Source organism: Rana temporaria, chromosome 8, assembly GCF_905171775.1.
Source record: "Rana temporaria chromosome 8, aRanTem1.1, whole genome shotgun sequence".
NCBI classification, from domain to species: domain Eukaryota; kingdom Metazoa; phylum Chordata; class Amphibia; order Anura; family Ranidae; genus Rana; species Rana temporaria.
The window spans coordinates 106,468,230-106,481,853 of NC_053496.1; the positions used below are offsets into that span (position 1 = coordinate 106,468,230).

The window sequence follows — 13,624 nt, forward strand, 5'->3', positions numbered from 1 at the left end:
TAGAAAAATCAGAGAGAAGTAGAGGTATAAGGAGATTGTTTTGGTGAGATAGGAGGGGGGGGGGGAGGGACGGGTAAGGGGAGGTGAAGTATTAAGGGAAAACTTTTGTATATGTCCAGCAAAAGAAGTCAAAAATGTATTCAAGAAAATAATATAATATATATATAATAAAAAAAAAAAAAAAAAACACAAAAGTGGAAAACAAAACAAAAACAACTAGCATAAAAAACAGAGACACTAATGATGCAAAACCGAAATAGAGATGCAATGGGCTGGTACGCAGAACATGAGCATGTAAATGCACACTCTATGAGGTGGAGTCTGAAGTATTTAAAAAAAAAAAAAAAAAAAAAAAAAAGAAATAACTCACTTAAATCTGACCAAACAAGATTCTAATAGGCATCCCGGGTATGACATTTTTTTTAAAACAAAATTATAAATTATAATATAATAAATAATTATAAATAATTATAACAAATAATAATATAATTATAATAAAAATTATTCAATGTCATCAAATCAAAATCACTGAAATTTGCTCAGTTGCAGAATTGTCGCTGTCATTATTTTTTTTTTTTTATGACGAATTTCCCCACAAATCGCTATTGCACAATTCTGCAAGTGATTATAATTTATTATCGCTGTTTTTTAGCTGATCTAAAACTATTTTTGACATAAAGGGACACTTTTGGTTGCTATGGACAATCTACAGTTTGCAGGGAGAAAGAAAAGTTTTTATTATATAAAATGACATGCATGACACAGGACAGACCACTAGGGACAAGGGGGGTGTGTATTTTTTACATACAGTACTGTAATCTATAAGATTACAGTATACTGTATGTAATGTGTTTGTTTACTTTTTTGAATTTGGCGCCGTTCTCCGTCCCCGTGCGTCGTAACGTCGCAGGGAACGGAGATCGGCGGCACAGGAGGACGCTGTGTGAATCGAGCGAGGTCCCGCTCGCTCACACAGCGCGGTGGCATCGCTGGATCCAGGGACAAGGTAAGTAAACAGTGCCTGTGGATCTAGCGAGGCAAGCCCGAGTCTGACTCGGGGTTACCGCTCGCAGCAAGAAAATCTAACCCCGAGTCAGACTCGGGAATACCGCCAGGCAGGTTAAGGTATGGACGTCGGAAACGTCGGAACAGCAGTCGTATTTTACGTCGTTTACGTAAGTCATACGTGAATGGGGCTGGGCGTAAGTTACGTTCATGCATGTGCGCGCATGCGCCGTTCGTACGGCCATGCATTTACATGGGGTCAAGATTCATTTTAATACAACACGCCCACTACCTGCCTACTTTGAATTAGGTGGGCTTACGCCGGCCTATTTACGTTATGCTGGCGTAAATATGGGAGCAAGTGTTTTGTGAATACTCAGCTTGCCTCTCAATGTTACGTTGGCGTAGCGCATATTAGATGCGCTACGCCGGCACAAAGATACACAAATGTACCTGAATCTGGCCCTTTGTATTTAACCAAAGTATTAGGGCCCATTCCCATTCATGTGTGTTACGTTAAAGCATCTATTTTTTTTATGTGCTGCCAGTGCACAGAAAGGAATACAAAAATGGGCATGACACATTTTTTTCCAACACAATAGTGTACCCTTTGCACGATAGGGTGTTACCGTGTATTATGGTGTGTTGCAATACATGTAAGTCAGTGTTGCATTTCCTTAGAGTTCTTTCACACAGGCGGGGGCAGAGGTACATCAAAACAGGTGGGTAAGCTGCAGTTTTACTTTCCCCCTAACTACCCAACTAAATTCTAATATTGCAGCCAGACGAGGCAATACACATGCTATCTCGGCCTGCATAGATTGACAATTGTCCAATATTTCCATTAAGGAAAATGGAAGCACACCGAAACCACAAGCCAAACGCTTGGTTTTCACTTTTAATCACAAAATCCCCCTTGGAATTAAAAAAAACAAACATCCAGACAATCAGGGGGCAGCAAGATCACCTTCTGAAGGCTTGACAGTCGCTACTCTACTGCCCTCTGAATAGATATGCACCACTAGTGTGAAAGATCAATTAGGGAGTTAGAATGCCATGCAAAATGAATGACACCACATAGCGCTAACACATATAACATGCATTGTGGTAACGTGTGAGTTCACATAGGCGTTACTACAATGCACAGAATTGCAAAAATGAGTTTCAGCCCTTAAGATGGTTAGTGAGTTTTTTTTTAATTTCTTCATAGATTCTCTACAAAGTTTCAGCAGGAGATTGGGAAAGTATTTCACATAGAGTTATGACAAAGTGTGGTGGTTTTCCAACTTCATCCAGTGCTGACCAGCATTTTTAGCAATACTGGTGATCTAAAGTACCCAGAGACGCACTAAAAACACAAGGGTAAATGATCATTTGCTAAATACATCACAATCTCAGAGTAGCTTTGCACCACATTAAACCTCAAATCTCCAAGTGATGGAATTCTTGTTTTGGAAGACATCGGATATAGGGAGTAGGAGAGGAGTAGTTGCTACTATTGCACTTGGAAGGGTTAAAGTTACAAAGATCTGTTTACTGTATATTTTGCCTACCACACGAGTAGGAAAAGCAGAAGTAGTGCTTTCTTTTACATCGACACAAGAGGAAGTTTCCAAACATGGGAATTACAACATCTCCAAAAATGTATACAGAAACATTGCCTCTACGCATTCAGGCGACATAGAATAAAATAAAAGTATAACATACCAGCACCAGGGCCCTCCAAATTATACGTCACAATGCCATTGTCACCCTCATCAAGGTCTGTGGCTGACATAGTGATGACGGATGTGCCCTCTGGTTCATTCTCATACACGCTGGTACTGAACTGGCTTTTAGAGAACTGAGGTCTGCAGTCATTAACATCCAGGACTGTAATAAGTACCTTTTAATTGACACCATGAGAAATTAAAGAGTCCGTATCAGTAAGGCAGGTAACACACACAAAGAATGTAAAGAATGCAATATGTAATCGAAAGAAAAAAAAAAAAAAGAATGGGTTAGAACATTGTTCATTGGACCTGATCCAATTGTCCTGTTTGTAATTCTCTGAGATTTTCTCTATGCAAGTCAGTGCTATGTAAGGTCAGATACTAGTTGTGTTTAGTGATAATCTTCAACTCTTTTAGTTCCTTTTTTAAATTACAATAGTATAAAATATTTAGCATGCCAATGATATTTCATAAAACCTATATCACACCATCAGGACAGATATAAACTGTAATGAAACAATTGTTAGTTATGTGTGGCCTTAAACCCTATTTAACTGATAAAAGGTTCATTCACAAGCCATCTCCAAATTTTCCAAACCCCATCATGAAACCTGAACCCCCAACTCAAATAAGACTGCGGTTTAGTTCATTAAAACCATTGCACTACATTTTAGCATTGAAAATAAATAAAAATGTTCACAATAAGAAATATTCCCCTCCTCACCCCCGCAACAATCCCCGAACACCTATCCTGACCCTCAAACACATGTCCCTCTCCCTACCCTGACCCTCAACACTTAAGTTCCCCATACCGCTAATACATAACCTACTGTAACTCTGAAAGTTAACCCTCAGCACTTAATATACCTTATCCATTAAAATGAACCCCAACCCATAAATAACACTTTTTATTTACCCTCAACTCTTAACTCCCCAGCCTTAAATAGGCCCCTTTCACAGGGTTTGCCAATCAGGTCTTCCTCCAATCCCTGCTATGGGGCAGCGGATGTCAGCGGTGGCATATCTGCTGACACCCGCTGCTATCCAATCTGATCCTGTCCATGAAATCCAGATGGATGGAAACCCTATTTTCCATCCATCTGGAGGATCAGATGGATTGGGATCGGATGAAAACAGGCAGGCGGTCATCCGATCTCCCCATAGAGGAGAGCAGTACTCTGACAGGTCCATCTCTGCACAGTGAGCGGAGACAAACCTGTCATCTGCCTGCTCAGAGGGGATCAGTGGATTAATCCGCTGAGGAAAGCGCAGTCCATCGGGCAGACCACCCGCGTGAAAGAGCCCTTAGGGATCATTAACACTTGCTTAGACTTTAACACACATTAAACAACTACCGCTTTAACATGCTTTTTTGTTTCGTTTATGTTTTTTGGCGCTTTAATGAAGCGTATCAAATACCCTGGGCCAGATTCAGGTAGATCCACGCAATATTTGCGTGGGCAAAGGGCAACGATTTTTGCTCTGCGCCCACGCAAATATTTTGATATGCCCGCGATTCACGGAGCAGTAGCTCCGTAAATTGCGCGGGCGCTATGCTAAATAGCCGGGCGTAAGGGCGCCTAATGTAAATGATCCCGCCGGGGGCGGGAATCATTTAAATTAGGCGCGCTCCCGCGCCGAGCGAACAGCGCATGCTCCGTCGGGAAACTTTCCCGACGTGCATTGCGGCAAATGACGTCGCAAGGACGTCATTTGCTTCTAAGTGAACGTGAATGGCGTCCAGCGCCATTCACGAATCACTTACGTAAACGACGTGAAATTTAAATTTCACGAGCGGGAAGGGCGGCTATACTTTAGCATTGGCTGCCCCTGCTACAGCAGGAGCAACCTTGCGCTAAAGTCGCCGTACGGAAACTCCGTACCTTGCGTGCGCAGGGCCCGCGCAACTTTTGTGAATCGGTGGTAGTATGCAATTTGCATACTATACGCCGATCACAATGGCCGCGCCCCCTAGCGGACAACGCAAGAATGCAGCCTGAGATATGAAGGCATAAGGAGGCTTATGCCTGTCATATCCTAGGCTGCAGTCCGCGTAGCGATGTTCGTGAATCAGGGGCATTCGCTACGCGGGAGCAAAACAGCTATTGCGCCGCGCAACCTATGGTTGCGCGGGCGCAATAGCTTCTTGAATCTGGCCCCCTGTGTGTGTGTGTTGATTTTCAAATTTGTTTTAAAGGGGCCCAGTAGAAACCCAGCTCAGTAGTACCCTCTTTCAGCAGATCCCCAGCTTATTAGTACCCTCGTTCAGCAGATCCTCTGATGCCATCACCGGCATCTTTGATATTTCTCTCATGACATATTGGTATGGTATATTTTAAACTTAACCCCCCAACTCCTGCTCCTAAGCAGAGCCTCAGGCTACAACTTCCAGTCTAGTTAACTAAAAACTAAACTATCACTTAAAGCTTTAGCTTAAAATGTCATCTCATTGCCTTGATACCCCCCCTGCTGATTTGTACCAGTCCCATGCCAAACTGCACTAGCTCTCTTAAACAATATTCTTAAAATTAACAATCTGCAAATGGCATTGCCCTAATAAATAAATATTTTGTTTCGCACAGTAACCTTACAAATACATTTAGGAGTCATTTGTGTATTTTCTATATAAGTGTCCATGAAATTAATCAAGAATACTAAACAATAAAATAATACAGATTTGGCATTTATAAGAGGGATTCGTGTGAAGGCTACTTTTTTATACTATTTTTGCTAGGTATATAACTAACCTAACTTAGGTATTCATTAAAAAGTTATATCACCCCAGCAAATATATCACATTTACACTATCATCTACTATATCCACAACAAAGTGCTGTATAGCAATAATTTCAGACATACATTGTATATAAAACGTCTACATAACCCTGTCAAAATTTCAGATTTCTGTGATGTAAAAAAATAAATGAGATAAAGATAAATAATTTCAGAACTTTTTCCACCTTGAATGTGACATATAAACTGTACAACTCAGTTGACAAACAAGTTGAAATCTTTTTTTTTTTTTTTTTTGGGGGGGGGGGGGGGGTAAAAAAATAATAATTAAAGAATGTTAAATAGGAGTCAGTACACATCTCCCATCATTTAAAGTGCCTCTGATTAACCCCAAATAAAGTTCAGCTGTTCTAGTAGGTCTTTATTGACATTTTCTTAGTTGCATCCTACAGCAAAAGCCATGATCCGCAGAGAGCTTTCAAAGCATCAGGGTGATCTCAGGGTGATCTCACTGTTAAAAGGTATCATTCAGGTGAAGGGTACACAATAATTTCCAAGGCATAAGTTATACCATGGAACACAGTGAAGACGGTCATCGTCAAGTGGAGAAAATATGGCACAACAGTGACATTACCAAGAACTGGATGTCCCTCCAAAATTGATGAAAAGACAAAAAGAAAACTGGTCAGGAAGACTGCCAAGAGGCCTACAGCAACATTAAAGGAGCTGCAGGAATATTTGACAAGTACTGGCTGTGTGGTACATGTGACAACAATCTCCCGTATTCTTTATATTTCTGGGCTATAGGGTAGAGTGTCAAGATGGAAGCCTTTTCTTATGAAGAAAAACATCCAAGTCCGGCTAAATTTTGCAAAAACACATCGGAAGTCTCCCAAAAGAATGTGGGAAAATGTGTTCTGGTCTGATCAAACCAAGGTTGAACTTTTTGGCCATAATTTCAAAAGATATGTTTGGCGCAAAACCAACACTGCACATCACCATATGAACACCATACCCAAAGTGAAGCATGGAGGTGGGCTATTTTTCATCAGCTGCAACAGCCTTAGGGTAGATTCACACCTATGCATTTTTAGTGCTTTTTGCATTTTGCAGATTTGCACTACAGTCCATTTAACATGGTTTCCTATGGAACACGTTCTGCAGTGCAAATCTACAAAATTCAAAAAGCACTAAAAATGCATAGGTGTGAATCCAGCCTTAGTCAAGGCCTTAGTCAATTATGAACAGTTCCAATACCAGTCAACATTGGCACAGAACCTTCAGGCTCCTGCTAGAAAGCAGAACATTAAAGTGGATGTAAACCCCCAAAACATTTTTTTTTTATGTCACAATGTAGAGAATAAGAATATATCATCTGTGCCCAGTCTTGCCACACAGAGTTAATCCAGCTCTGAGCAATCCTCTTGTATTGTTCAGTGAAAATCAACAGACTTCCAGATACAAACCTGTCTAAATAAAAAGTCCTTTCCGTCCCCTTGCTTCGAGTGACATACATTACCTCTCACAATGAACTGTGGATCACCCCCATATTATGATAAACATCCAGGAATGTGCATGTGTCCAAGCTAGTGCACGAGACATGTAAAAACCCTGTTACTCGAAGCAAGGGGACGGAAAGAACTTTTTATCTAGACAGGTTTTTATCTGGAAGTCTGTTAATTTTCACTGAACAATAAAAGTGGATTGCTCAGAGCTGGATTAACGACTGTATGTGTGGCAAGACTGGGCACAGATGATAGGAAATCTTATTGTGACATAAAAAAAAAAAAAAAAAACATTTTTTGGGTTTACATCCACTTTAAGAGAAAATGAATCTTTCAGCATGACAACGACCCAAAGCATACATACAAATCAACAAAGGAATGGCTTCACCAAAAGAAGATTAACGTTTTGGAATGGCCCAGCCAGAGCCCAGACCTGAATCCGATATTAAATCCTTGGGGTGATCTGAAGAGGGCTGTGCACAGAAGATGCCCCTGCAATCTGACAGATTTGGAGTGTTTTTGCAAAGAAGAGTGGGCAAATATTGCCAAGTCAAGATGTGCCATGCTGATAGACTCATAACCAAAAAGACAGTGCTGTAATAAAATCAAAAGGCGCTCCTTTGGGCAGTGTTAGAATCTGTGTATTGTGATCCATTATCTCTGACTAACCATTTATGGCTGCATCCATCAGATCGCAAAAAAACTTACAACACAATTGCTAAACATCTTCTTGTCCTTTGGGACAAATTTAAACTAACGTATGGCTTACAATACCCACTTGTCCCAATTCAATTATTTTTTTAAAAACCCTTTTTTTTTACCATGCCTGGATCTCCCCTGCATCCTTTCTAGCATGGTCTGCATCCAACTTAAATAGACTCAATGAACTGACGTCTCCCACCAGTGTCATCTTAAGAGCATTATAGGCCCCCGGGCAATACAGTGCACTGGGGCCCTGTCTACACAATCACGCACGAGAATTTACTGACAAAAATTATAAAATTTACTGGCAGAACCACATTTTTTACTGCCACTGCAAAAAAAGTACCTAAAATTACAGTTTTCAGTGCCGAACAATGCAAATGTCAGTATTTAAACTATAAACATATAGCTAGTGCTATTAGCAATGTGTTTAAGTTAAACAAAAGTAAAAAAAAAAAAAAATCTTCATTGACATGGTCAGGTTACTATAACCCAGCCAGCACAGAGTTCCCTCCTACATCAGAGTCTGCAGTATTCCCCCTTACAGTGCAAGGGAACTCTTATGTAAAGGGGAACGCTGCAGATCATGACCTAAGTGGGGAACTCTGATGTGGAGGGGGGCTCTGGTGACCAGAGACCACCTTATATCAGAGTCCACTGCTTTCTCTTTCCCACTTACATCAGGGTCCGCAGACTGAGTTCCCCCTTGCATTGTAAGGGGGAATCCTGCAGACTCTGATGTAAAGGGGAACTCTGATGTGGGGGGCACTCTGGTGACCAGAGACCACCTTCCGTAGAGTAAATACACTAAGGTAAGGGGGGTCACCAATATAGGAGGGGGAACCTTTATATCAGTGCCCCCTTACATTTTTGCATTCACTCCCCCCTTACATCAGCAACCCCCCGCATTCGTGGAGGACCGGATCTTCTCTGTGATTTCCGCAAACTGGGCATGGGCAGTTCTAACCCGTCACTTTCCACAATTTTTTCCTGGGGTTGCTGGGCAGCCGGTGGGGCCCCCCAGGCAAGCGGGGCCCCCGGGCAACTGCCCAGCGTGCCCAATGGAAAAGATGGCCCTGTCTCCCACCTCAATCAAATCATTCCCCCACTTTATGTGAAAACCATGGACTTCTGAAATACATTTTTTTTCCACCATATATCCAAGGTGGAGTTAGACTTGATAATTTATCTTGATTTGAAGACATATGTAAACATGATCCTCATGTAAAATGATTGATTTTGACTCTACTCCAGTCCTCAAGTGTTTCTCAACTGAAGTCTTCAAGGTGCCTCAACAGGTCATGTTTTCAGGCTTTCCATTATTTTGCACAGGTGATTTGAACAGTTTCGCTGCCTTAGTAATTATCACAGCCATTTCATCTGAGGAAAATCCTAAAAACATGTCCTGTTGGAGTGCCTTGAGGACTGGAGTGGAAAAGCACTGCTCTATGCCCAACGCATTGCTAAACTTGTAACTGAACCACCTACCTATACAGCTAAATGGGAGGCTGACCTTGGGCTTAAGTTAGAAACAAGAGATTGGAACAAAATATAGGATGCAACAAAATCATCCTTGCAAAACAGTCGCATTAGAAACAAATTATAAAGTGCTCACACGTTGGTACTTGGTCCCTGCCAGGATTGTGAAATGTACTCCCAACTGCCCCGCGCCCTGTTTTTCGAGGCTGCACAGCTATTGGATCACATTTTCATATTTGGTGGGATTGCCCGGTAGCTAAAACATTTTGGAAGGAAATATTCCATATACTATTTATCCTGTTTGAGGAATCCATCCTGATTCCTCTGTGGCACTTCTAAATTTAAAACCTAACCTAACTTAAAACTCTTTCTACAAATTACAACAGCCGCGAAAAGACCATCGCCAAAGCCTGGAAATCCCAGACACTAATACTAGCTGAAACCAAACACAGAGTTAACCAAGCTACGATCCATGCCAAAATAGAAGCCATCACTATCACAACAAAATCTGTAAATTCAAGAAAACCTTGTGTCCTTGGGTTAAACATTATTTACCCCCCCAATTTTGATAAAACCTTATTGATGGCTTCCTAACATATTTATACTCACCTTTCTTATATGTGTGTCTGGCGCTTGAAGTTGCATTCTACCCCGGGGACTATTCCTATTTTCGTTTTTATTTTTATTCTTACTTTATTCTTATTCATGTTCTTATTCTTATTACTCCTCATTCTTCCCCCTTTCCACCCCCTTTCTTATTTTTTTATCCTCTTGTTTCTCTCGATGCTTTTCTCTCCCATTTGCCAATTTTTTCTCCCTTTATTTTTTCCTCCTGGTCCAGGTAGCAACAATTGTACCTATACTTTCTATATTTGTAACATTCTAATTTTGAGCTCTAATATGCTTCATATACTAGATAGATCTCCCAATACATGTTTATGCTATGTGTGATTTTTGAAGATCGATAACCTCTTGTTTTATACTATATTGTTTTCCTTATTATATTGGATTTCAATCCTTCCCAAACACTTTTAAGAACTATGGGCCAGATTCACAGAGCAGATACGACGGCGTATCTCCCGATACGCCGTCGTATCTGTTGTTCTATCTATGCGACTGATTCATAGAACCAGTTACACATAGATAGCCAGAAAATCCGACAGGTGTAATTGTTTTACACTGTCGGATCTTAGGATGCAATACCGCGGCCGCCGCTGGGGGGAGCTTGCGTCGTAATACAACGTCGGGTATGCAAATTAGGAGTTACAGCGATCCACGAAGATTTTTCCCGTCGTTACGTCGTCGCGAGTGTTAGATTTCCGTCGCAAAGATAGGGCACCTTTAACATTGTGTAAAAGTACTCCACCATGTTAAAGTATGCCCGTCTTTCCCGCTTCGTAATTTCGCGCAAAGCACGTTGGGAAATTTGCGACGGGAGCATGCGCAGTACGTCCGGCGCGGGAGCGCGCCTAATTTAAATGGTACCGCCCCATTTGAATTGGACCGCCTTGCGCCGGACGTGTTTACGATACACCGCCGCAAATTTCCAGGTAAGTGCTTTGTAGATCAGGCACTAAATCTGAAAAATTGCGGCGGTGTAACGTAAACGGGTTACGTTACGCTGCGCCGCGGCTACGTAAATCTGGCCCAAATTCTCTTAACTACTGTGCCTATTTTTGTTCTTATATTGTGTCTTGGAGCTATCGTCACAATTGTACTATGATGTTATTTCTTTATTGTTGCATCTGAACCTGATTGTATAATTTGTTAAAACCTAATCAAACAAATTTGACAAGAAAAAATCAAAAGGTGCTTCAACAAAGTATTAGTTTATGGGTATGCACACTTATGCAACCATATTATTAAATTTTTTTATTTTTACTTTCCTCCACCTAAAAGATTTCACTTTGTTGTTCATTTGTGTTGTACCGTTTATAGGTTCCATGAAAGGTGGAAAAAGTTCTGAAATTATTTAACTTTGTCTCATTTTTTTACATCACAGAAACCTGACATTTTAACAGGGGTGTGTAGACTTTTTATATCCACTGTGTGTGCATAATGTTTGTTATATGCAGTAGCAATCATTTGTAATATTACCTGCACAGAGTTCTCTCGTCGGTTGCTAGTGATATCTTCAGGATTGTCTCTGGCAATGGCTGTAAGAGTATAGTAATCTTTCTTCTCTCTGTCCAGTGGGGAAAGGATGTATATGGCTCCCTGTTGTTACACACAATACATATAGAGTTAGAATTTCTACCCTTCTGATTTGTACATGAGAAGGGTATTTGCCTTGTACCTGTGGGGCCTATACTTAGCACAGAGTGGGATAGTTTATTGAATCGTTCCGGTCTAAGAGAATAGTAGGATGAGGTTGTTCTACACTCATTTGAACTAATTAAATACTGAATACCCATTTGACACTTTTACTACCTTACTTGCTGGTCTAGTTTAGTACATGACAGCCTTAAAGGGTAATTTACCTTTTGTGGAAAAAAAATGCAAATAAAAAAACTATATAGCATATACAATTGCTACACAAGCCATAATGTAATTGAATGTTTTTAAAAATTACCTTTCCTTTTTTGTAAAAATCAATGCAATATGGCAACCTGGAGGAACATTCCCAGAAATTGAATTTGCTGTTTGTGTAATTGGTTCACTGACTGTCACAAAAATCTGCACTGATATACAAGTCAGATTTTAAGCACCCTCTGCAACAAAATTTTCATTTTTGGTGAGATACTCACAAAGAGTTAATCACATCTAAAGGGATGCAGAGCCAGCATTTTTTTTCATTGGAACACTGCAAGAGCTTTAACTGATTACTAATGAAAAAGTCACCCCCATTCAAATTTACGCTGCAGAAAAAAAAGCGCTTTTTCTTCAGAGCAGAAACTGGTAGGATTCTACAACAATGTTTGTTAAAACCCTTGCAATGTACATTGATCATCCAGAAGGGATTGTTTTTTTCTCAACAAAAGTAGAGTTAACTCTTTAACAATCTTGTATCTCTAGCTATAATTTCAATCATCATGTTGGCCGACAATATACAAATCGGAATTGAAAAAGCCCCAACTGTATTATGGGGTTAGCTTTTTTTTGTCTTGGTTTAGCTCTGTTTAAGGGGAAATGCAGCTATATATATATATATATACTTGCTCAGAAGGCGGTAAACACATTGGGCCAGATCCTCAAAAGGGATACGCCGGCGTATCTACTGATACGCCGTCATATCCCTGTTTCTATCTTTGGAACTGATCCACAGAATCAGTTTCCAAGAGATAGACAGAAGATCCGGCATGTGTAAGGGACTTACACTGCCGGATCTTAGGATGCAGTACCGCATCCGCCGCTGGGGGAATTTCGCGTCGAAATGCCGCCTCGGGTATACAAATTAGCACTTACGGAGATCCACAAAGCTTTTCAGCTTCGTTTTTTCTCCGTAAGTTTTAGTTTGCAATCGTAAAATTAGGGCTGCTTTTTTTTTCGCCGTATCATTTTTTTTTTCCGACGCAACTTTATTGACCCGGCGCGATCCACAAAGCTTGGCGTAACGTAATTTCCGGCAGAATTTAAGTTACACAGCCGAAAATTTCTAGGTAAGTGCTTTGTGGATCGGGCACTTAGGTAGAAATTTTAAGGCAGTGTAACTTAAATGGGAATTTTTACGTTACGCCGGCTCTTTGTGGATCTGGCCCATTTCTCCTAAATTACAACTGGATTATGTTATATGCGTCCTAAATAAATTCATCAAAGTTTCTAGGACGCAGCTCTAACATTCCCTCCCTGCTACCTTTACCACTATCCCTATAAGCAGCAATTACTGGCTGTCAAAATGACAGCTAGGAAATGCTTTTTATTACAACAGGAGCAGCTTTTAATAATACTGCTGCTCCTAAAAAATTACAAATAGTATGCAAGTGTCATGTGAGTAAATACAGTGTTACAGAGTGTCATTTCTTTGTAATTACTATTTCATTCATACTTCGATCAAAGGTTTGATCTTTGATTTGCATATGGCAACACTTAAAGAATCCTTTTTTTTTTTATAAAATGTTTTCCTATTTAACCCCTTCTTAGTCTTTAGTTAAACCTAATTAGTACACATTAACTTCTACCTTCCTTTCTCCCCTTGACCAGTGGCGGCCCGTCCATTAGGGGCGCATGGGTGCCGCCCCCCTAATCCCTGCGTCTGGTCCCTAATCTACATGCAGGTCATCGGACACATGTGATTAGTGCCGGAGACTCTAATTGGCTTAAAAAGGGATGGGCTTGGGGAGCAGAGCAATGTGCCCCGAGCCCACCCACTTGTGTGACATTAGCAAAGTCATAGTCACTCATTTCTTCCTGCTTCTCAACCCAGCCAATCTAGAAGAGGGTCCCTGAGACCCAATTGGCCAGGGAGTCTCAGGACCCACTTCCTGTTAAGCCGGGAGGAGAAGCTTGCCTGTTCGGCTGGGAGGAGAAGCTGGAGCGAGGAGCAGCAGC

The 13,624-nt window shown here is 40.9% G+C and overlaps 1 protein-coding gene across 2 annotated transcripts in view; it reads right to left on the minus strand.

The window, feature by feature from the left end:
- The window catches only part of LOC120908952 (cadherin-23-like), a 169,275-nt gene that overhangs the window by 61,715 nt on the left and 93,936 nt on the right, over positions 1-13,624 (minus strand). For both annotated transcript variants that reach the window (XM_040320484.1, XM_040320485.1), the window contains exons 15-16: positions 11,234-11,353; positions 2,713-2,890 (exon numbers count right to left, since the gene is read on the minus strand). In XM_040320484.1, coding sequence (XP_040176418.1) covers positions 2,713-2,890; positions 11,234-11,353 — 298 coding nt within the window. The remainder of the gene's footprint in view (positions 1-2,712; positions 2,891-11,233; positions 11,354-13,624) is intronic.